The sequence below is a fragment of the Balaenoptera physalus genome (genome assembly GCF_965194825.1).
Source record: "Balaenoptera physalus genome assembly, chromosome: 20".
NCBI classification, from domain to species: domain Eukaryota; kingdom Metazoa; phylum Chordata; class Mammalia; order Artiodactyla; family Balaenopteridae; genus Balaenoptera; species Balaenoptera physalus.
Window position 1 is genome coordinate 11,934,591 of NC_138901.1, and position 23,514 is coordinate 11,958,104.

A 23,514-nucleotide genomic window follows, 5' to 3' on the forward strand; every position below is an offset into this window, starting at 1 on the left:
AGGCACTGGAGCATTGTGTTGCCAGGTGGGGCCCGCTCGCTGCACCACTCTGCTTTCCAGCATTTACACACCAGGAGGCTTAGGAGCCGCTCCTGGTTTTGGCCTCAGTGCCCAGCCTGGGAGGAGTGCGTGGCTGCCCAGGGCTGGTGACAGTTAGTGGCACACCCCTGCCTGCACATCTCGTGGAGGCTCTTTCCCACAAGCCCTGCCTCGCCAGATCCTGGTCGCTTCTCTCCCCCAGGCAGCGCTCACATCCCTGCACTTTGCACTCAGTGGGGCACAGGCCCTTGATGCCTCGTCCCATCACTCCCTATAGGGTCCTGGCGGCCGGCAGGTGGGGATTCAGGACCCAGACTTGGACATGGATGCGGTGAGGGCAGGACCGGGGCTCCCGCCCGCCTCCTGGCCTCAGCAGCGCCATGCAGAAGGGTGCCAGCAGATCCCTCTGTCCCTGGCCTGTGTGCACAGCCTTCCTCACCCTACACAGGATGCAGGGGAAGGAGCCGGACCTGTGGTCCCCCAGGACTTGCCCGTTTGCCTGGTGAGGCAGCTGCCCTGTTCAACTGGCCTTCCACAGGCCTGGCCAGCAGGTCACTTGAGGGCAGTTTGCCTGAAGCCAGTCCCCTTTTTGAGACATTTTGCATCCCTTTGGGTCTCCTAAAAATAAGCTTTTAATTTGTTTTAAATTAATATTAAAATTAAATCTAAATTAAATTGTAATGCATCTTTAGGCGAACTCTTAAAAAGCCCTTAACGAGTATGAATACAGATAAAATCAAGAAAAGTTGGGAAGGTGCACACGAGCAGCGTCATCTTTCCACCTGTCAAACGTCTGCTCCAAGATACAGGCCAGTGAGATAGCCCCAAGCAGCTGCGCAAGGCAGTGTGGGTCACCAAGAGGTCCGAGGGCCATTGTTGGAGGCCAGGGTGCCCGGGCAGCCTGTGACTTCCTCGGATTCCAGGGTGAGGGTGAGTGACCCTGCACACTGCAGCCACTCAGTAACTGTTTGTCTAACGAATGAGCTGGGTTAGAATTTCATTCTCTGGATGGAGCTCAGGGCCCAGTCTGTGGCTTGGGTGACAAGGACGTTTGTGCTGTCCGGTCTGGGCAGCACTTTCTTCCGATGTTCCCACGCCAGCTGCCTGCCCTAGTGAGGTCAGCAGGTGCCCCGGGCTTACCTGGGCACTCCTCCTGGACTGCCTGGAGCTGATGGAGATTCAGGGCATCCCCACCAGGCCCTGGGTCCCTCTCGGGAGCAGTCAGCTGGACTGGGGCCTGGCCGCTGGACCAGGTGGCCGGAGGGCATGGTGCATCTTGAGGTCTCTAGACTGTGTGTGGGGCACCCTTTGGCGACCTCATTCCACCCGGGCAGCCCAGCCCAGAGCCCCCTCCCCTGCTCTGGCAGCAGAGCCTTTTCCACACACGACACTTGGTCGGAGCCCAGCATGTGAATCGGGCGAGGGGTCAGTCCTCAGGCTCAGGGCCAAGTCCCCTGCTGCCCCCTGGCCCTGAGGCAGGTGGGGTCCAGGTGGAGGCTCAGCAAGACCACTTGCTTGCTCTGTGGTCACATCGGGAGCCACCCAGGAGCACAGGCTTCTGGGCTGGAGGTCCAAGGTTGGTTCTCTGCCTGAGCCCCCAGCCCCTGGCATGGGGTGGGGCTGGGGGAGCATAGGGCTGGGTGCCCAGGCTGTGGGTGAGCTGCACGGGGCAGGGGTCTTCTCTCCGTTGGGAGCTCTTGCTGGGCCGCCCCGAGGCTGGTTCCCCGCTAGCTCCCCTGGGCTGGCTGGCACTCCATCCCCATTTGGGACCCCCAGACCAGTGGAGTGCACTTCACCCCAGAAACAGTTCTCCTTGCCCTGTTCACTTCAAGAGTTCCCAGAAACACCGTAGTTTTATGTCAGAGAATTGAGGTTTTCTCTCTACTTATACTCACCGTCTTTAGAAATTAAAATATTTTATCTCCGTTCTTTGAAGGAAGTGGGGTGATTTGTCAAAGCAGCACTGTTAGAAGAAACTACAAGGATACAGAGCCCTGGGTGCATCCTGCCCCCACTCCATCTCCCTTCTCATGGGGGCACAGCGCTGCCCCCAGGAGCACACTGTGGGGGATCCCTGCTCCCCAGCGGGCTGCCCCCTGCAATGCTCCTCCCTCTAGGAGCCGTGGGCAGCCCCGGTGCCAGGCCTTTTCCTGCTTCTGGTCACAGACATTAGAGTCGGGTTGGGAGGGCAGGTCTGCTGAGAGCCTCAGAAGGCAGGGATGGGGTGCAGAGGGTGGCCTGTCAGAAATTCCAGAATGTGGGCTCCCTGGAGGTCTCTGCCTGGAGAGGCACAGGGCACCACCCCCCCATCTGCTGGGAATGAATTGGGAGTGTTGGCTGCCCTCTTCCCCTGCCTGCCCACAGCTGAGAAAGAGGCGTGTTCAGGCCAGCTCGAGGCACTGAGTGCTTGGGTCCAGGGGATGGGGTGCAGGAGAGCGGGGTGGGCACCTCCGACCCTGTCCAGATGGGCTCTCCCTCTGAGGGGACCAGTGGGGCTAGGGCGTGAGTGTGCACCCTGATGTCTACACTGAACTAAACCACTAGGGCGTTTGTCTCCTTGCAGCTGGCTTATTTCAAGATGGTGTGAAGGGAAGTCTTGCTTTGGCTGAGGCTGCTCCTCCAGCTGGCGGGGTTTGGAGGGGGTGGCGCCGACCAGCCCTGGTCACCTCCCCACGCCCCCCCACGCCCCCCCGCCTGTTTGCCGGCCTTCAGGGGCGTCCTGGAGGGGGAGTGCTGGTCGTTCGCCAGGGAGGGTGTGAGAGGGAAGGGAGGCGGAGACCCCAGAAGGTGTGAAGAACAGGAGGGGGTGGGGGGCAGCCCTCTGAGTCACTCTCGGCCAGAGTCCGAGGTGGCCCCGAGGCGGCCCCGGTGGGGAGTGTTGGCCACCCCGCACTCCCCGCCTCTCCAAAAGGCTAAATTTACCCTTTTAATAAGAACCAGACTTATATCCGGTTTTCCTTTTCTTTTATTAGTTCTGGGCTGTTGGTGGTTGGGCCTGTCCCCTGTCATCATTGCCTCTATATTTGTGGGCCTGGTGGCTCAACAACCACAGAGTTTTCCTATTATGGCCTGTGAGACACTGCCTTTGGGCCAACCGGGTCTTCTGGAAGGTTCTCCTGGACCAGCAGAGAGGGGCTTCCCCTGTGACGCACTCATGTTTCTGGGCGGGCACCCCTCACCGGGACAGCCCCCGCGTCCCAGGGCTGGGCTGGCGGAGGCTCGCATTCTGCCCCCACTGCTGCCGCCCCACGCCCCTCCCCCACCAGGACCCCCTCTCCCACGGCTGCAGCTGTCTCTTCCTGCCTCCAGCCTCTTCCTTCTCTTCTGTCCTTCCTTCCTCCCCGTGCCTGTCTCGGCCTCCTCTTCTTGTTCCTCTGTCTTCTCGGGGCTGTGGATGGCAGCTGGGGTCATTGGGTGGCATCCTCAGGGACTCTGGGGCTGTGGCAGCAGGGGGTGGCTTGAAGCAGGGCAGGCTCCGTGTCCGGTGAGACCAAGTGAGTGAGGGGGGTCAGACAGGCCGACATCTGGAGGCCACCGGTTTGTGGCTGGAGGGGACTGCCCCAGATCCCAATAATTTCTGGGTCCTGGAGAGCCTGCCTGGTGAGGCTGGCCCTGCCCAGAGGGGGTCCCAGATCAGAGGGGGCTTCTGAGCTGCTTCTCCACCACAGAGGAATCGGGCTGTCTGTGGGGAGATGGCCCCAGCCACGTGACCTGCCAGCTGCCCCCAGAATCCACACAACTGCTGGACCCACTTTCAGGTCCAGGTGGCTGGGGGCTGAGCAGCTGGGTTGGGGAGGGGGCCGACTCCCAGGCAGGAGGGGGTCGGGGGTCTTGGTGCTGAAGTTTGGTACAGGCTTGAGGCTAGCGTTCCCCTTCCACCGTGAGTAAGCTGGATATGCCCCCCAGGGTGGAGAAAGAGGGGGGTGTCCTGGTGTCTCTCGCCTGCCACCACAGGCATCAGACAGAATTAAAGGCCAGGAGCATTTTTCAGAGTCTGGGCCAGGAAGGAGACTGGTTTGGTGGCAGCGTGACCCTGGGACGCAGCATCCCTCAGGGCCAGCCCAGCCCGTGTGTGACTCCCTCACACAAGAACAAGTCACCACCTTGCGCACACTCGGAGCCAGGCGTGCACACCCACGTCCAGAGTGCACCCTCAGAGCCTCTGCCCCAGGCCTGCATGCACATCTGTGCCTGTGTGCACGGCCATTGCCCACATGCACACTCAGCCATGCACACACACCCAGACACACCCTGAGTGCCCACACATAGTCCCTTCGCTGCCTCTGTGCCCCTGTGCACGGACACATACACAGGCACACACATTATCTCATGCCTGGGCCACTGGTGGGTTCCAGCCCAGCAGGGAGTGTCCCTGGTGGCATCAGGAATTGAGCTTGCAAACTCGTGTACACCTAGAGTGGGTCTGGTGGCCGGTGGTGTGGTGCAGCCTCTATGGCCCCTGCTGCGGCTGCTTTGGGTTTCCTGTGGGGCAGTCCAAAGCGGCCCCTCCCACCAGGGCCTCGTATCCCCATCCCTGTCCCCCTCCCCCCATTCTTCTCCTGGGTGGTCAGACAGATGGACGCCCACCTGCCTGCGAGCAGGCTGGACTGAAGCCTCTCCACCCCCCGTCCACGCGGACACCCAGGGTGGACATCCTCCCTCCCCTTCCCTCTCCTGGAATGAGAGGAATGTGGGCCGGGTCCACGCAGTGGGCTGTTATCCTTCCTGCCTCCTCTTCTCCAGTCCGCTCCCTCTGGAGCCTGGCCCAGCACCGGAGGGGCACTTTGGCCTCCTAGGCAGGCCACCCATCCCTCCAGTGTCTCAGCCGCCCCTGGTGTTCTGAGGGAGACCCAGGGATGGCCTCAGGGGAGCTGGGTGTCCCCACGCCCAGACAGGCTCTGCAGGGGGCTGGAGGCAGTGGGGAGCCTGAGCAGGTGTGAGCAGGAGGGTGGGAGCTGTTCTGGGCGGGGGCGGCGGGTGCAGCCGCCAGACGCAGAGCTGGGGAGCCCGGTGCCAGCAGCCTGTCAGCTGGGCCTCCAGAAGCAGCAGGAGAGCCTGGGAAGGGGCTTGCTTCTCAGCAGCGGCCGCCAGCCATCGCAACGAGGCCCTTTTTGGTTTTTGTTTTTTACAACCCATTTCACCGTTTCCAGAAAAGGTAGCTCACTTAAGTCAAAACAAATGCTCGTTCTGCTGTAGCTGTGCGCTCCCGCTCGCTCTCCCCAGCTCTCCAAGGCCCTTCTCTGTCCCTCTGTCAGCCTGGCGGGAAGGTGGAGGCTGGAGGGAGAGGGGGTGAGCAGGCCCAGTGCGCACCTGGCTGTGCAGGGCTCCGGGCCTGGCCTCTGGTGTGCCAGCCCCTCGCGCTCCGGGGGCTTTGCTGCCAGTCAGCCCCTCCCTAGACTGGAGGCTCCCCAGGGTAGCACCTGGGCTCCAAGGCAGGAATACCCTCAGCACCCCTCGGGCCTGCCCAACATCTGTTGACCGTCTTGGCTGCAACAGGTGGGCCTGGCACAGGTTGACAGAGGAAGGCCCCTCCCCCTGGTTTTGCCTGGGCATGTGCGGTCACCTCTACCACGGCCAGCACATAGAGGCCCTGTGAGCAAAGACTGGACTTAGTGGTCAGGGCATTCCCGCCCGGCTCCATCCAGCTGGGGCAGCTGGGAGGGAAGTAGCCACATAGTCAGGGCCCAGGTACGGCCTGTCTCCTGGTCCAGGTTGTCTGGGCCTTGGAGCGTGGGAAAGGATGGGCCTCTGGGGGTGGGGGCCTGGCCTGAGGAGCTGGGCCATGGCAGTGGGTGTGGGGTGTCAACCAGCCCTCCTGGGCATTCTGGCTTCCGGAGTGGTTTTCTCAGCCAGCCCGGCACCCGGGCCAGGCCTCCGTGGTGTCCTAGGCAGAGCTGAGGCGGCGCTGGAGTTGGGGCTGGAGCCCTGTGTCTGGGGCTGCAAACCCTGGATTGGGCCAGCCGGGCAGTGGGGATGGCCAGCTGGGGGCTGGTGCGTAGTACAGAATGGCCTGCCTCAGTGGCCCTGCTGACACCTCACACAGCATTCGGGTCCCTGTCCCAAGATGATGCTAAACTTGGCCAGATCGCTGTGATGAGAGCCTGCAGAGGACGCAGGGCACTGGCCACTGTGACCATGCTCACTGGAAGGGCCAGGGCAGCCTTGAAATGGACAAGCCTCATCCAAACCCCAGCCCGAGCACTTGGGGCCGTGGGGCCAACACTGATGGTGCCCATTCCTTTGTCAGCCCGGTGGTGGGACCGCCACCTGGGATCACGAAGACCTGAATTGATACAAGGTTCATGAAGCCCTTGCCGTGAGAAGGGCTAGTGCAGATGGTGCCAGGATCAGAGCTCCCAGCCCTGGGGCTCTGAGCTGAAAGCCCCTCTGGCCCTCCCTGCTGCTCGGGGCTCCCACCGTCCCCTCCCAGGTTGCTAACCACAGCACTCCGTGGGCAAGGACCTTGCCAAGAGGAAAGAAGCCTCCAGCCTAGTTCCCGGCCAGACTTGGCCATGCAGCTCCAGCCCTGGCCAGGGCCCAGGCCGCCTCTGCTCAGGCTCTGTCTGGGCCTGGCTACTGGTCGGCGGGCGGGGGCTGGGGAGGTGGCAGCCAGGTCTGCCCACGCCTCTGCTGGCTGGGCACGGTGCCATGGCCAAACTCCTTGGAGGTGGAAGTGACACGGGAGCCCGCACGCTCTGTCAGGGTCAGGAGCCAGCTGGGGGGGGTGGGGGGACTCTGGGTACCAGCAGTCCCCTCCCCCACACCCACCATGGCAGTGCCCGCCCAGCAAAGCCTGTAGTACTTTGTCTGCTTCCAAACTTCTAGCCCAGGATGGCGGGGGAGAGACTGACCCCTTCAGAGCAAGGCTCATGAAGCCCCATCATGCAGGGCCCAGGCTGGAGGGCCTGTCAGGGAGTTGTCTTTGCACCTGCCCAGCGTGCATCCCCCAGGGCTGGCCTGCTGGTCAGAGAGTATTGAGAGCCCTTGGCAGGACCTGCTGCCGTGGGCTGGGGTTTTCGGAGGGGAGGCCACCTGGGTACCTGCACAGGTCTCCCACCAGGGTGAGTGGGTGAGTGCCCAGAAGGTGGTCCCTGGGACACGTGTGTGGCTCTGCCCCAGGGCAGTGGGGTCTCCTGTGACCTCTGTTTCCTTCCTTGCTGTGTCTATCACTTGAACGTCTTATAGTGAAGATATAAAGACATAATATTCATGTGACAAGCCTCTTCCGTTTTCAACGTGAAAGGAAAAAGGAGGGAAAAGACCCCCCAGATAAATGGCCCAGCCTGAGGCGGGACACAGGGGGCTGCAAGCTGCCCACGAGGCTGGGAGAGGTGGAGCGGCAGGGGCAGCCCAGAAGGCTCGGAGCAAAGGGGGGCCCTGGGGAGCCCAGGACCGAGGCCAGAGGGTGGGGCTGGAGCGCTGTCCCATTTGCTCACTTCCCACACTCCGGGACAGAGGTCCCTTCATTATGGACTCAGGAAGGGCCCAAGAGGGTCCCCCAAATTGGGAGACTGGCTGGCATGGGGCGAGGTAGGCACACTGCAGGAAGCTCTGCCTGTTACTGGTTTGTCCCCTGCCCCGTAGAGCCGGGACTGGGGCTGGCTGAGCTGCAGCACACCCCCGCAAATCTCCCGTGCAGTGGGACCCCCTTCTGGGATGGTGTCGAAACAGGCACCCTTGAGAGTCCCCACCCAGGGCCAGGATCGGTTTTCCGGGGGAGGAGGGCATGAAGTCCCATACCTCCCCCACCCCCACCCCAATTCCAGCTTAGGGGACCAGTCAGGTCAGACACCCCTCTGGGCCTCAGGCCTGCTCCCTACCTGCCCCTGCCCCAGGTGGGTGGCCCTTGGGGGTGTGGGTGGTGGGTCTGCAGAGGTGGCCTGCTGCCCGTGCAGGGCCCCCAGGTGTGGGAGACCCTGTGAGGGGGCCGCCTCTGAGCCTCGGTTTCCCTGGATCCTCAAACCGGAGGGGCCCCATGGGACGCCAGGCCGCTTGTTCCACCCAGCCTGGGGCCTGCCCACTGCCCCCGCCCGCCGTGGTGTGGGAGAACTCAAGGTTCTCAGGCCAAGCTCCTGGAGAAATCCTTTATCCAGACCGACTCCTGGACTCAGTTGCTTCCCACTGTCCCCAGGAAGAGCAGGGTGGAGGGACTTCCCTGGGAGGGTGCGGGGGTGGGAAGGCCTGGGGGACATGGGGTGGGCCTGGGCGAGGCAGGAAGAGGCCTCAGTCATCCCACAGGCATGGGCCCTTGCCTCCAGGGTCCCTGGAGCACAGCAGGGGCCGCCCTCCATCTCCTGCATGCTCTACCCGCCCGCCTGGGAGGCCAGTACTTCCCTTCCCAGCCCAGAGTCCCCTCCCCTGGCTGGACATGCCTGTGGTCTGGCCGGGGCCCATGGCAGTCCCAGCCTTGCGGTCTGGGAAGTCCCTGGCTCCTGGGCACCTTCGCCCCCTGCCCCTGGGTCCTCTCACGGTCTCCCTTTGGCCTGATACCCACCACAGAGGTCAGTTCACACCTTGGTGCCTGGCAGCGCTCACAGACCCTTCCTCTGAGGCCCGTGGCCAGGAGAGGCCTCTCTCGTCCACATGTCTCATTCCCGCACGGGAGTGGAGGGAAGGGGAGGGGAGTTGCCAGGGTCCCGGCGGGGCAGCCCCTCCCTCTCCCCAGCTTCAGGGCCGTGCCGCCTCTCTGCTGAGTCACCCCGTGTCTGGGAAGCTCCCAGGGCCAAGCCAGGCTGGATGAGGCATCACAAATTCACAAATTCCCCCTGCCTCCCGGGCAGGGAAACAGCTGCCCTGACTCACCTTGGGCCGGGCCTGCAGCCTCCTGGGGCCCCCAGAACCCTTGCAAACCCCGCCAGGCCCCTACACTCAGCCTAATGGGATGGTGAGCCCCCAGGTTCCTGTTCCCCATCCCCTGGGATGGTCCCAAGCTAGGCTCTCTGCCCATGGAGTGGAGGTGACAAGGTGCCGGGGGCCCTGCTGGGGTGGGGGCTGAGCAGTGCAGCTCAGACCACCCACCGGGCACCGGGTGCTGCTCTGCGCAGAGTGCTCTGTGTACATCCTTCCTATGCAATCCACTGGTCGCCATGGTAACCTGGGGAGGCTTGATCATCCTGGCCTTGGCCACTGGACTTGGGCAGATAGGGTATACAGTGTCGGAGGGTGCAGGTGGGCAGGCTATGGAGGCTGGCTGCCAGGGGAAATGCCAAGAGTGTCCTGGACCATAAGTGACTGCCTGCTTCCCGATGCCGCCGGTCAGGGCCTGACCCTGAGAAACCCTGGGGGCACTAAAGCAGATCCGGACACTTCCATCCTCAGGCTCCTCTCGCGTGTCTCTCTTCCTCTGCCTTGGTTTCTTTTCTTGCTCACCTGGGAGAGGGCACCCCAGTCTGATGAGGTGGTTAACTGGACCTGGGGAGAAGGTTGAAGACGCTGCCTGGGGGAAAGGCCGGCCCTCCGAGTGCCACCCAGGGGGTAGGCAGAGACTGCTGGGACCCGCTGATCCTGGACCTTTCCAGGAGGTGTACTCTAGCAGGTCTGCCGGCAGCTAAGAGGCCTTGGCCTGGGAGAGTCAGAGTCAGAGCATCCGAGTCGAAGACCCGCCCACAGGGCCGCCTGTTTCCTACAGGCCCTGGGCCCCACAGTGCGTGGCACCTGGTTGATGGGGGTGGGGGTGAAGGTGGGTGATTCGGCAAAAGTGCCATTCTTGGGGGTTTTGCAGTAACAAGAGGGTGTCAGGGCCTCAGGGGCCCGAGCGGGCAGCTTCTCCCACCTTGGCTTCTTGGCTGTTTGAAGACAAAAGCCCAGGGAACTTGGGACCTGATAGTCAGCCCTGGAGAAGGGCTCCTCAGTGCTGTCCCTGCCCAGACTCACTCTTGCCCCCTGTGTCCACAGCCAGCAGCCGCCTGATGGGGAACTCTCCGGCCTCCTCTTTCATGGGCAGTTTCCTCACCAGCAGTCTGGGCTCAGCGGCCTCCGCGCACCCCAGTGGCCCCAACCCCTCCCCCTCGGATCAGGCCTACCGTGGCTCCCACCCCACCACCTCCCAGATCTGGTTCTCCCACTCCCACGAAGGTAAGTCGGGGCCGGGGCTCCCAGCCGCACCCCGTGGCTGAAGCCACTGACTGTGGTGCCCAAGGCCAGTGGTGAGGCAAAGAGCTCCCCCGCTGTGGCTGGCAAGAGCCAGCCGGCAGACCATGCCAAGCACTCTGGCGAGGGGCTGCCTCCCTGTTGAGGAAGCCCCCACGGGGGAGGTGGTAATTGGTTGGAAACAGGGGGCCAGTCTCGCCAGTCAGTGATCCTGGCCAGATGTGCACCAGAGATGGGCAGAGAGGGAAGAAGGGGGTGGGGCCAGGAAGGCTCTGGTGAGCCGAGGAAATGTGGAACACAGCTGGGCTGGCCGGGCAGGGCTTCGCCCACCTCCTAGACTCAGGGAGGCATGGGCTCCAGATGTGTCAGCTGGGAGGGAGGGGTGGGGAGGAGAGAGCTGTCAGCAGACTCCGGCTGCCACCCTGGGGGCCTGGCCGAGAACAGAGCCCTTCCCGGCCCCTTCCTCCCCCTCGGTTGCAGCCTCGTACACACAGTAGGTGCCTCATACGTGTCTCAGGCCTCGTAGCTGGCAGAAGGGCCCCTGCAGACCCTTCTAGGACATTGGGGCTCCCCTTGGCTTTCCCAGGGAGGGACAGAGCTCCCCACCGCCCAGCTCCCCACTGTCTGCTCAGCCCCTGGGCACTGTGACGCGGGCAGAGGCCCTGGGCCCCAGTGTCCCCCGCCCGAGGTTGCTGGTATTGGCTCGGCCACCACAGCGTGGGAAGGGTTAAACCCGACAGCGGCTGGCACACGGAGAGGTAATTGCAGTTGGCAGCGGGCACAGAGGGCTCTCCGCTCCTGGCACCGGCACCGCCGTAACTCAATGACTGCTGAGCAGCGGGCGTTGTGTTTGCAGAGCACGTGGACCCACACACCGCGCCCGCTGCCGCCCGCGTTCCAGGCGGGGAGATTAGCGCCCAGTGCTGCTGGAGAGCGAGAGAAACTTCTCTTTGTGCAACAAGAAAGGGGCTGTTTTCCAAACAGGACAGGTGACGAGTGAGGGACAGTTGTTAAAATAATCTGGGCTTTAAGCGCCGTGTGGAGCGCACATGTTGGGCAGGCGATAAGGAGCAGTTCTCCTCCCCGGTGGAGGGGAGGCCGGGCTGGCCCTGAGGACCCAGGTGGGCAGAGCAGGCTCCCTGGCCCAGACACCTCTGCTGCCTGCTTCCCACCCCTGCCTCTTAGCAGCCTCCCCGGGGGAGACCTGGTGCAACAGTGCCAGGCCCTGGTTCGGGGCTTCCTGGGCCGGCCATGGGTGGACCCCACAAGCTCGTGGCACCCCTCGCTCCCCTGCTCCTTCCAGCCCTTCCGCCTTCTGTGGTTGCCGGGCAAACTCCTGGCCCTGGTGGGAGCATCTGGCCCCCAGGACGTCTGTGGGAGGGTGGAGAGGGCCAAATGCTGTGGCGAGGGCAGGGGATGCCCACAGCAGCCATGTGGAACCACCTCGACCGAACTAACGGCCGCTGCCCTGCCCCGGCCCAGCCACAGGTGTGTGGGCACAGCCAGGCTGGCTGCAGCGGTGGCCCCTGGTCAGGGTCGGGATGGCAGAGCTCTGCGTCAGGAGGCATATATCCCCCGCCACTCCGGCCCACCCTTGGGGACCTTGCCGGCAAGGAGGACAGTTTGTGGGCAATGCCACCTGCCCTGGGGCCTGGGGAGAAGGTGCCCCTGTCTTGCCCCTCTGGGGGCTGCTGGGGAGAGGCGGGTGGGAGGCAGCCTGCAGATAGCGCCCTCAACGGCCTCCAGACACTCACTTCCCCCGGCCAACGGCTGCCTTGGTGGAGCTGCTTGTGGGGCACCCCGCCGCCCGCAGCCACAGCCTCTGAGCCACCTGGCAGTGACAGTTGTCACCACCCAGTGGGGTGGGACCAGCGTGGGGGTAGCACCCTGGCTGTGCTGACCCCCTACCCACCCTACCCATCCTGCACGTTGGGGAGGCAGCTGCTTCGAGGCGAGGGCAGCCTGAGCAGCCCTGAAACAGCCCCGGGGCCTCCTCAGGCTGGATGTGCCCACGGTCTCACGGGGGAGGGCACGCGTGTGGGGCGCTGGGCTCAGTGGGCAAACACTGGTGGATGCAGGACAAGGGGAAGCAGATGGGGCCTCCGAGCCTCCCACCTCAACACAGACTCTGGAACACAGTGTGGGTGGGGAGCAGGGCCCATCCGGGGCTAAAGATGAGTGTGGGAGAGCAGCAGCCCCGGGGGAGAGAACCTCAGCCTGCCGGGTCCCACCTGAGGTAGCTAGTGCATCTGTCCTGGGGACCACACCACCTCCCAGGCCTGTGCCTCGGTCTCCCCCTCACTGTCTCCCCTTCTCTGCCTCCGGTTAGGCTGCCCCGCCTGGGATCCCCTTCCTACGGGGTTCCCCTGCCCTCCGCCCTCTGCAGCCTCGCTCCGACAGGCCACGTGGTGTGGCTGCCTCGCTGTGAGCTCGCAGCGTAAAGGCCGGCGGGCGGGCAGGCGGGGCTGGGGCGAGTGGCAGCGCTTGCTGGCTGGCTGCCCTGGCAGCTTGCCTGGCTGCTAGTTTGACTGGGTGCCAGCTGGCTCCCTGCGTGCCGGGGCCTGTTTCTCTGCCGTGTGTGTTCAGGGGAAAGGGGGGAGAGGTGGGCGGGGGGCACGCGACATGGCTGGAGAGTGGGGGCCGGCAGGCACGGTGGGCTGCCTGGGCGGGCTGCTCAGAGGTCTGACCTCACCCTCATCCTTTCACCACCCCCAGGATGGGTGGGAAGACAGGTGCCTGGCAAAGCCCGCTTGCCGCCCCCTCCCCAGTCTGGGGCGGGTCAGGGCTAGGCCCTTGAAGGGGTTCTTAGCTTAAGGGCAAGGAGGCCAGGATGGGCTGGGGGGATGTCAGTGGGGGCCAGGAGGGGGGATGGGCCCAGGCGCCTTTCCACTCCAGGCAGGGCCCCCCAGCTCTCCGTGGGTGGACCCAACCCACCATCTGGGGGACAACTGCCAGAGCAGGGGCCAGAGCTTCCTGCTTCCCTGGTGGAGCAGCTGGGGTGCAGGAGAAGCACCCCAGAGCTGGAGGAGCCGCCCCAGAACATCTGGCCTGGGGCAGAGCTTGTCTGTCCAGCCCTTGGGCCTCCTGGCCCCCCGGTTCACCCAAGAGAGGGGTCCTGCCAGAGACTAGACTTTCCCTTCTGGGGCCTAGGGTAGGGGTGGGCGGCGGAACTGGCCCAAGGCAGGGGTGAACTAGTGTCCAGCCAGCCTGCCCTGGGTGGGTCCTAGCGGGGGTGGGGTGCAGCACAGCTGGTCCTATTGTCAGCAAGCCTGGCCTCCTCCCTCCCTACCCCACCCCTGGCGGCCTGGTGGGACCACCCACAGGGCCATGAAAGGGGATTCTGTTCCTGGGGGTTCAGCTGGGGAGGGATGGGGGCCGGAGCTGCTGTGCTCCCACAGCCGGGGCTACTCATGGTCTCTTGTGCCACCTGGAGGGGGAGCCTCGAGAGGCAGCAGGCACATGTGCCAGCGCTGGCCGTTAGCCTGGCTGGCCTCTTTGTCAGAGCCGCACCCGCCCCGGCAGCCACTTCTCCATCCAAGGCCGGGCTGACCTCCAGTGGGGGCAGGGGCTGCACCAAAGAGCCACTGGGCACTCCCTGCTGTTCCCGGCTCCCCAGCTTCCCTGAGCCCTGTCAGCTGTCCTTCTGTCCCCCTGTGTCCCCTCTGAGGCTTCAGGGCTCACCAGGGCTTCTGGGAGCATGTCTGTGTGAGGGACAAAGGTCCCAGCCAGTGTCACCATCTGTGTGTGGTGACACCATCTAGAGGAGCCCGCCACCAGCCCTTCTCTGAGGCAGGTCCCTGCCCTGGACCTGGTCCTTTTCCCCCAGACCCTGGCAGCTCCAACCCCTTCTCCTGGCCTCAGTTTTCTTGGTGGCCAAAATGGCCTCTGAATCTGCCCCCACAGGACCACTGACGATCGCTCCCACCAGCCCAGTGAAGATGCCCCCACATCTAAGCAGCACCCCTCACTCTGCCCACCTGTCCCTGCCCATGCTGGAGGCGAGGAGCTGGGTCAGTGGGAGCAGCCGGCTCCTCTGAGATCTTGGGACAGCATGGGGGAAGGGCCCAAGCTCCCCAGATCCAGATGTGGGGATCAGGGCTGCCCTGCCAGACAGGCCCTCTCCCACCAGCTTCATCTTAGCCAGAAGGAGGCCTGTCCCGTCTGGACCTCTGACCCCCTCCAGAGCCTTCTCGGGCCAGCCCTCCCTGCCCCCTCCCTGTGACCTTGGCCCCTCACTTGGCCTTGCCTCAGCCCGCCTCCTCATCAGGGTCCCAGACTCCAGTGACCCCTCTGTCCTTGCAGGTCCCCTGTAGCAACTGTCCACTGCTGGGCCGGGGGCCTTGGTTCCTTCCTGGGCTGACATTTGCAGCAGGGGTGTGTGTGGGCAGCCCTGGGTCTAACAGGGCTGGGGAGAGGCCTGGTGTCACCTCTGGGTGTGGGGCTGGCTTGCATTGTTCCTGTGGTCCCAAGCCCTGTGTCTTAGACACCCCGTGGTGGTGGTGGGGGGAGGCGGGGCTTGGAGTGCGCAAGAAGGCAGGGTGCGGAGCCAGGGGCAGGAGGTCTGGGGAGGGGCGGCGTAAGGGTTCCCTCCAGCTGAGCTCCCTGGCAGTCAGAGCTGCTGAGTGGGGTGTTCGTGAGGGTTTGGGGGGGTCATGCCAGCTTGTTCCCAGCCCCAAGCTCTGAGAGTCTGTTATCTTCTCCAGCTTTAGTCCTGCAGCGAGCCCTGGGCCCCAGCCCTCCCCAGCCCGCAGGCCCTGCTCCCTCGCAGGGGCCGCTGCCGAGCCCTGCATCTCTGCTCTGTGCGGCCTGAGCCCAGCTTCTCCCTGCGCAGCACGTGCCAGGAGCCCAGGACTGTCCACAACCGCCTGGCTCCTGGGCTAGCTGCCCGCTGCTTTTGTTCCAGAGGTGCCTGCGGCAGCCTGGCACCTTCCCCCGGCTCTGAGCCACTCCTCCCGGCCTGGGAACAGACCGAGGCTGCCAGGCCCAAACCTGGGGTGACTGAGGGTCAGTGTGTGTGCATGGTGGGCCAACTCTGATGGGATGGAGTGGAAGAGGAATCATCCTGTGCCACCCTCAGGCCCCCACCCCAGCCCCCAGCTGCGAGAGGCTGAGGCCTGGCCACTCCCTGGGGGGCCCAGCTTCCGAAGCCACCTTCAGCCCCAGAAGGGGTCTCACTAGGCTCCTCCCAGCAAAGCCCAGGGTGGTTGATCCCGGGAGCTGCACTTTGATGCACAGCCTGGACACCCACGGGTTCTGACCACTGAGTGTGAGCCTGAGGGGGCTTATGGACAGAAGCTGGAGTGTTTGGCAAGGAACAGGGAGGACATGGGGAGGGGGCTGTTACAAGGTTACCCACTTCAGATACTAGAGCAGGGGTGGTGGCAAGCATCCTCCCAACTTGCTGCCAATGCCCCTCCTGTACCCAGGGCAGACATTATTAGTCAATCGTAGCACTTTCTAAACTGCATGTGGATGCAGCCTCAGAATCCTTCTTAATCCAGCATTCTGGGTGGTCACTATCGTTTAGTAGTCTTTCGCACCACAGTTGAAACCCATTGGCACCCTGAGTGAAAGGGGTGCCACATGGGAGAGAGCCAGCACCCAGTTAGTGTTGGGCATTGGGTCGGGGCCCCTAGCCTGGCACGTGTGGCAGAATTCAAAATGACAGGAGTGTGCAGGGCCCCAGGAGCAAGAGTGGTTTGCCTAGGTGTCTGTGGGGATTGCTGTGGGTAGAGAAAGGATGGGATCTGTCAGGGCTGGCAGGACACGGGTAGGGGGATGGCGTGGTCTGGTGGGGCTCTATCCAGAGAGGCTTTCGCCTCTGCTGAGCCCTGGAGGGTGGCCCTGACCCAGAGGAGATGGGTAGTTGAGATGGTCCGATCCGGGTTTCCCAGAGCCTTCCCAGTATGGCTGGCTATGTAAAAGGATGGTTCCTGGCCCCAGGGGTTGGGGGCTCAGCCAGTCATGTTGCGGGCAGCTGCCCTTGGGACCTGATGCCAGAACCTTTCTGGCAGCCCCTGGCCTTAACTCAGGGCTCAGTGGTGGGGAGAACTTTCTAGCAACTTGAGCCTCCAGGGAGGTGGCAATGCCTTTGTCAGGGGGGCAGGGGGCGTCTGTTGCAGAAGGCCTTGCCCTCGTGGGTGTGCGGACAGCCAGCAGGGAGCTGGGGCAGGACCCTGGTAGCATGGGGGTGATTAGAGCCCTGTGCATCAGGCCCCTGGAAGAGTTTGCTAAGCCTGCAGTGTCTGCACTGAGCTCTGTGGGCCTGGGGGTGGGGGTCTCGAGGGACCCTGTGGTGGGAGGTCCCCTGACCCCCCCCAGGGGATTCTGGTCCTCTGTTGGCTGGCCATGCACCCCTCCCCCAGGACTTGGCCAGGAGCACTCCCACCATAGCCTTCTGAGAGATGCAAGAGCAGCAACTTCCCCCGGGAGGGTGGACCCTGCAAGGGCCTTGGGGAAGTGTTGCCACCTCCCCAGCCTTGGTAAGAAGAGGAGGTTCTGGGCCTGGCCTGGGGCAGGTGGGGTCTCGGGGGCACCTTGGGCTGCTGGGAAAGTTCTACAGCAAAACCCAGGAGAGGTGAGGTGCTGTGCAGGTGGGGTGGGGACTGACCCCACCAGAAGAGGAGGGCAGATGTGGGGATGCCGAGGCTGCCCTTCCTTCCTCTCCATCTGAGAGGCTTGCAGTGGGCCTTGGGTCCTCCCAGGCACCCACCCCTTCTCTGGGGGGGATAAGAGGAACCCCACCCCCCCACGGCCCCCCTCACCTATTTCCCCTGTAAAGCGTCCCCACCCTCCTTCTCACCCCTCTGTCCTTCAGACCCTGCCCTCTGGGCAGCCCCCACCAGGGGCAGGCTGCCCGCTGACCCCTCTCCTCCTGCCCACTTAGCACACTTCCCACCAACACCCCTGACCTTCCCGGATGTGGCCAGCAAAGGCCCCGAGGGATGCTGTGGGCGGGGTGCCGGGGTGTCCCAGCAGCCCAAGGACCTGGTCTGTGCTGCCCCTGCCCAGTTCAAGACTGCTTCCACTTCATTGCACCTCATTAGGTGCTGATGGCGTCAACCTTTTGTCCTCCGTTGCCACTTGTGTCACAGGATTGGGTTGTCTCCTGGCGACTCAGAGCGTGGGGCCAGGATGGGGGGCATCCTCAGTGAGGTGTCCCCTGAGGCCCAGGGCCTCTCCGCAGAGCTCACCAGGGGCCTCCAGGGCTCCGAGGGCAGCGGGGCCCAGGGATACAGCGTGGGCTCGCGCGTCAGTTGGTGTGATCACAGTAGCCCAACCTCAGGGGGTGTGAAGGCCTAGGAATGAGGGGGTTCTGGACCACACCACCCCTGAAAGAGTGCTGGGTAGAGGAACTCTGACACCCATCCCCTGCTCCCTGAGCCCTCTCCAGAGCCCCGCACTACCACCACATTCTCCTCTGTCGAAGTCCCTTCGAGAACCAGGCATCTCCCAGGCTGGACGCAGCGGCGCTGGCTTCTGGCTTCTGGCTTCTTGTTTCAGAACAGCTGCTCTGATTCATGGAAATCATTTTTTATTTTCTTCTTCAGTTCAGAGAGTACAGTCTTGTTGGGAAAAGAAAGGGTCCTTTCTGTGGCTGGGCTGGAAGGACTTCTCCCCTTCCTCCCTCTCTGCCCTCCACCCCAGATACCCACCCGTCGGGGCCTCTTTCCTCACACTCGCCCTGGCCGCCCCACTCAGCCCTGGCCCATGCCCCCTCTGCTTCTTCTTCCGTCTCCCCCAGCTGCTCCCTCCTTCCTCCCTGAACCTTAATTCCCCTTCTGGGGTCCCAGAGGGTGGGGCTTCAGGCAGGCTGGAGATGGGGGAAGGGCCCCTGGTAGATTTCTGTCCCCTCATCCCTGGCCACCATCTCAGGGTCAGAAGTGGAAGGACGTGCATGGCCATCGCCCTCCCACTGCCCCCAAAGGGTGCGGCAGGAAGGAGCCCACCACTTGGCCAGCTGAATGCCTGCTCCCCGGAGGGTGGGTGGGCGGGAGGCCCAGACCTCCCGAGGGGTCACGGGGGTCTGTGCCTGGGAAACGGCGTCTGGGAAGGAGGAATTTACAGACTTCTGTTTACCAAAACGAGGCCCCGTAAAACATTTAACAGCAGCCAATTAAAGGGGGACAGCTGTGGTGGTTTAACCACTCCCCATACTACACACACAGGCCTCTGCCCCCCTGCCCCGGCCCGCCCCCACCCCCGTCCGGCTCTCGGCTTTTGTCAAGTCTTCCAGGAGCTGCGTTTAATCTAGGGAACATCTGCTCCAGATGTGTCTGTGCACACAAACCAGGCCAGTTGGCCAGGCTCTCCGAACTCAGCCGTGCCCTCGCAGGAGGGGGCTGCAGGGGGACAGGCCTGGGGGGCGGAGGGCACCTTCCCTGAGTCCTCAGATGGGCCTGGATGTGAGCCCCCAGTGGGGCGACGTCTTGGGACTTCTCAGAGCTTTCACAACGTGCATGCTGGTGGAGAGCCTCCGAATGGGGCTGGCATGGGCCGTGTTCTGCGTGGAGCACCTCTTGGGGTTAGTGTTCCACAGCTTGACCTCAGACCCCCTGGGCCAGAGAACATGACGCTGCGTCATTAGGGCTGAACGGGGGCTACTGCCGAGGGGGCTGCCAGGATCAGGGTGCGGGGTGCGCCATTTGGACTGGGGGCCTTGATCCTGGGGCATCCCAGACTGTCCCTGTTTGATGCCTGCCCATTTCCCATTCTGAGTGGTACTCCTGCGGCTCCTCGGCCATCCCTACCTCTGAGCTGGGTTCCACAGCCCCACCCACGCTGGCATAGCTCCCCCTCAGCCTCAGACCTGCCAAGGGGCCTCCTGGGCGCCCCCATACTCACGGTGAGCTCCAGGGCTGCCCCCCATGCCCCCACAGATGCCCCCAGTGCTGAGACAGAGCCGGCCTTCACTCTCCATCTCAACAGCTGCAGCAACATGGCAGGCCAGCCTCCGGGCCTCTGGGGGCCTAGGGGCCTGGAGGTCTGTCCTATGGCTCTGAGCCTCCCCTTCTGGAAAGGTGTTTGTCTCGTGTATTCTGTGGAGTGGAGCAGAGCGTGCGGCCACGAGTTGCCACAAGGAGTTCCACTGAAACAGCAAAGGGTTTCTGTCCTAAGAGGAGTTTGGCAAACAGCTAATGAGCAGGATCACACGGAGCTCCCTGACTCAGGCTCGTCCGTAACTTCATCACGACGCACCAAGTGGGGTGCTGGCACCCCTGCTCCCCAGGCATGGGGCTCGCAGCTCCCTTGTTTCAAGGCACAGTTATGACCTTGTTCAAACGCTTGCCCTGCGACCTGTGCCTTCCCCGCGGGGACTGCTGCCTCAGGGCCCTGCTCCAGCCCCTCCCTCTCCCTGTCCCTGAGGCCACTGCTCCCTGGGGAGACCCGGTGATTCCTACTCCCTCGTCAAAGCCCAGGAGCCCCAGAAGTCAGGTGGGAAGCCGCTCCCAGCAGCCGGTCACTCTTGGGACAATCATGGGGTCCCCAAGACAGACTCTTCTGGGACTCATTTTCCATGGGAAAAATGTTCAGAACATTAGCTCAAAGCATGAGTTTTGGAGTAAGACAGCGTCCTGCCCACCCCAGCCCAACCGACTCAGCCATGCCAGCTGCAGGCCCTCCGCCCACCCCCGCCCCCTCACTGCTGGGCCTGGTGGGGAAGGACTAGCTGTGAGGAGCCACATTGCAAGTGGCTGGTAGCCCTGGGCATCCAGCAGACACACCTCCCCTGGATGTGCCTGGCCAGGATGCCAGTGCCTGGATGGGCCTCCCCGGCCAAGTGTTACTTCTGTCTGTCTTCATCCCTTCTGGGGGGCAGGGTGTGTGTCCCAGGTGGCCAGAGCGAGGTCCAGGGTGTGGCTGGTGTTCCTGTGCTGGGCAGGGCCAGGCCAGGAGGACAGTCCAGGCCCCTCAGAGGGACAGAGAGGGGCCTGCTTGACGTGACTGGGAAGCTCCAGGGAGGGTCTCAGGCTGGGGACCAATGCATGGAACTCTCCTGGGGGCGATGCTGCCACGGCTGGAGACCAGCTCCTTGTGCAGATCTCAGAGCACAGAGGAGGCTCGGCTGCTGGAGAGCCCCATACCTGCGGCCTCCAGCAAGGCAGAAGCCTGTCACACCCAACTAAGTCAGCCCCAGAGTGTGGGTCACTGACCCCAGAGCTGCTTGCTCACCTGGCGGCTGTGGATGGTGCAGGCCCAGGTGGTGTCCAGCCCTGCCCCTCCTGGCCAGAAGCTCAGCCAGGGCTGCAAGGGCCTCTGTCCACTGCATGTGACCACCGCGTCTCCCTCCTCCCAAGACGCTCTCCAGAGCCCCTTTTGTTGCCTTGCCTCAAAGCTCCCGCACTGCTAAGTGCTGCTGGGTGAGAAATCAAAGGCTCCCTCCTCCATCCTCCACTCTCTCCCCAGCCCATCAGCAATTCAATTTGTGCCACACCGGAGGGATGGTATTAGTCGAGTCAGAGTTAATATGATGTATTGATGGGTTGATTTCCCACCGGCGGGCTGCGCACACCGGGCTCCACAGGGCGTCGCTCCCGGGCCACCCGCCAGCTTCTCACCTCCCTGGGGTCAAGGCGGGTGCGAGCCTGGGGCCTGGAGGTGCCTCTACAGCTGTCTCCTTGCTTCTCTAGCTCCAGGGTACCCCAGATTTTCAGGGAGTCTGACATCCACCTTCCTACCCATGAGCCACTTGGATCACCATGGAAACAGCAATGTTCTCTATGGGCAACATCGTTTCTATGGAACCCAAAAAGGCAAGTGCCGGCGTGGGGCCGTGAGGGATCGCGTGGGGCCTGGGGCACAGGTCATCCTGGAGGGGTGGAGGGCAGAGCTGGGGGCTTCTTGGGTGCCAGGTAAAGGTGGCCAGCCTGGGTGAACCCTCACCTCCAGGTCTCAGGCCACGGCAGGGATAGGGGCTGGAGGAGGGTGGGCCTGCTTCTCAGGCCCCTGGAGACTGAACTGCGGGGCCCAGGACCACAGCCCAGCAGCAGGTTACATGCCGGGGTCAGGCGAGCTCGCTAAAAACAGAGCCATGCTCCCTGAGCTCTCATGGCTCAGATGGAAGCATCGCAAACAACCGTGGCCCTGAGGGGTGATACCCACATCCCTCAGCACCTGGCCTTGCGCTGTAGCACCCCCCGCCCCGCCCCAGCAGCTCAGGCGTTCCAGGGACATCGGGTGGGGGTAGGGAAGGCCCCCAGAAGCCTGTACTTCCTGCCTCACCGAGCTAGGCAACATGAGGCCCAGGCCCCACCCCACACCAGGGCCTGAGGTCAAGACAGGGCAGGGGAGGGGTGGCGGGGGGTTGGGGGCAGCAGCAGGGAAGGGGGCCAATAGTGTGCCCCCAGCAGACAGAGGAACGTCTCCTACCCTGTTGGCAGGAGGTGTCTCTGGAGAGGGGATGCTGAGGTTGAGGCTTTGCTGATGAGAAGGCGGAGTTGGTGGAGCCTTGGGGGGGGCATTCCGTCAGGAGGGCATGCTCACGCCATGCACACACACACACTCACACGTCTGCGTGCAAAGGCCCAGCCTCAAGGAGCCTGTGGGAGATGTAGCCACCTGGAGATGAGACCGGTGTGCGGAGTGGCCTGAGGCCTTGGTGCCCTGTCTCCAGGATTTTTCTTGGTGGGGTGACGTCTCGTTTGCATTTTATAAAGATCTTCCGGGGGTGGTGCCCAAGAAGCTGGGGCAGAGAGACTTTTGGGTTAGTTACTGTGTTTAGATGACAAATAATGGACTTGAATGGGGACATGGGATCTCATGGGAGACCTGGAATGGGCATGAGGGTCAGGGAGGTCCCAGATAACCCCCCATTTATGGCCCAGGCTGTAGGAGGGTGGCGCACCTGCAGAGGAGCAGTTCAGAGGGGAGGGGTGAGTTCAGCTTCCATGCAGAGGGACTGGGGGACCTGCCTTCCTAGGGGGTGGCTGGACATTCATGGTGGGGGGGTCAGTGCCAGAGGGGAGGGTTAAGAGGTTGACCCAGCCCAAGGAGAGGGACCACCCGGGTAAGGAGGGTGGATAAGGACAGAAGCAGCTCCGGGGAGCCCAAGGAGCCCCAAGATCAGGGCTCTGAGTGGGGGTAGGCTTCAGGTGGCAGCAGCTAAGCAGGAGAGAGTCCTGAAGGGTCTTACGGAAGGAAGGGGACCCCAGAGAGGTGACCCTGCGAGGCAGGTTGGGGGTGGGCCTGTGGCCAGCCCTCCTGCCCTTCACCACCGTCCCCAGCCCCTTCTCCTCACAGCCTCCCACTCTGTGACCTCAGCTTGTCTGTGTCCTGGAGTCCATCTTGCATCTTTGTTCAGGCAGGGCAGTGGAAGCTATGGAAGGCCTTGGCCCAGCCCAGGGCTGGCCAGCTTTGATTGGTGCAAGACCCTGCCTACAGCCAGGGCCAGGAGAGCTTCCCAGCCCCGTCAAGGATATGGACAGACTCTGGACACTCCCAGGGAACCAAGTCTCCTCGGGGTTGGAGGCCAGGTGCACTACTGCCCAGAGGACAGCCCCCCCGCAGGCCTCTGGCTGAGTACCTCAAACTCCCACATCAGCCCCAACTGTGTGCTATTTTGACAGTACTTGTCAGGAGCAGGCAGGTGGTCCCAGCCCCAGAAATCCGACCCAGAGCTAGGGACCCCCTCCAGGGTGTGGGCCACTGGCTTCCAGGAGCACTGGCTGGTGGCCTCGGGCTTTCACAGTGTTGTGGTGGAGCCCCACCCAAGAACACTTTGGTTTTGGAAATTGAGCTAATTAGGTTTCACTAGACTCTTCCCCCTTGCTTTAATTAGCAGGAAATTGACAAGTAATTTACATGACTCAGGACAGTTTTACAAGTTCCAAATGTTTCTTTTGTTCCCTCTCTGCTCCACACCATCCAGGGTGGCTGCCCTGCCCCACACCAGCTGGGTGTAGACGGGGTTGGCCCCCCAGGGTCCCCAGAGACAGGCTTAGGGAGCTGTGGGTGTCCCCAGGGCTGGCTGGGGACCCAGGTAGAGAGCAAGGCACCCCAGGTTGAGGGCCCAGTCTGGACAGCAAGCCATGGCCCAGCGCAGGGAGCTGGGGGTACACCTACCACCCACCCAAGCTGGATGGGCCCAGAGCTGCAGAGGCATTGAGAGCCCATAGTGGACTAGGTGGGGACGGCCATCTGGGACCATTTTCCTTTCTTTAAATGATCATCCTAGCCCCCCAGCCTGGCTGGGGGCCTCCCAGGTATTCAGGAGGTAGGTGGGCCGGGTCCTTCACACCCGGCCCATTCTCAGACACATATCTGCCCTGGGCCTCACTTCCTCCTGGGGGTCTTAGCACTTACAGGGGGCTACTAAATGCTGTCCACTTTGCTGTCCACAGTGAACGGTCCTGCTTGCAGGGGCGTCTCTCAGGCAAGTCTCCACGT

At 63.1% G+C, this 23,514-nt stretch overlaps 1 protein-coding gene across 4 annotated transcripts in view; it reads left to right on the forward strand.

Annotated features, from left to right (window-relative positions):
* Nucleotides 1-23,514, forward strand: part of BAHCC1 (BAH domain and coiled-coil containing 1) — a 57,102-nt gene that overhangs the window by 9,961 nt on the left and 23,627 nt on the right. For all 4 annotated transcript variants that reach the window (XM_082441284.1, XM_082441282.1, XM_082441285.1 and 1 more), the window contains exons 2-3: nt 9,934-10,113; nt 20,760-20,882. In XM_082441284.1, the coding sequence (XP_082297410.1) occupies nt 9,934-10,113; nt 20,760-20,882 (303 nt within the window). The remainder of the gene's footprint in view (nt 1-9,933; nt 10,114-20,759; nt 20,883-23,514) is intronic.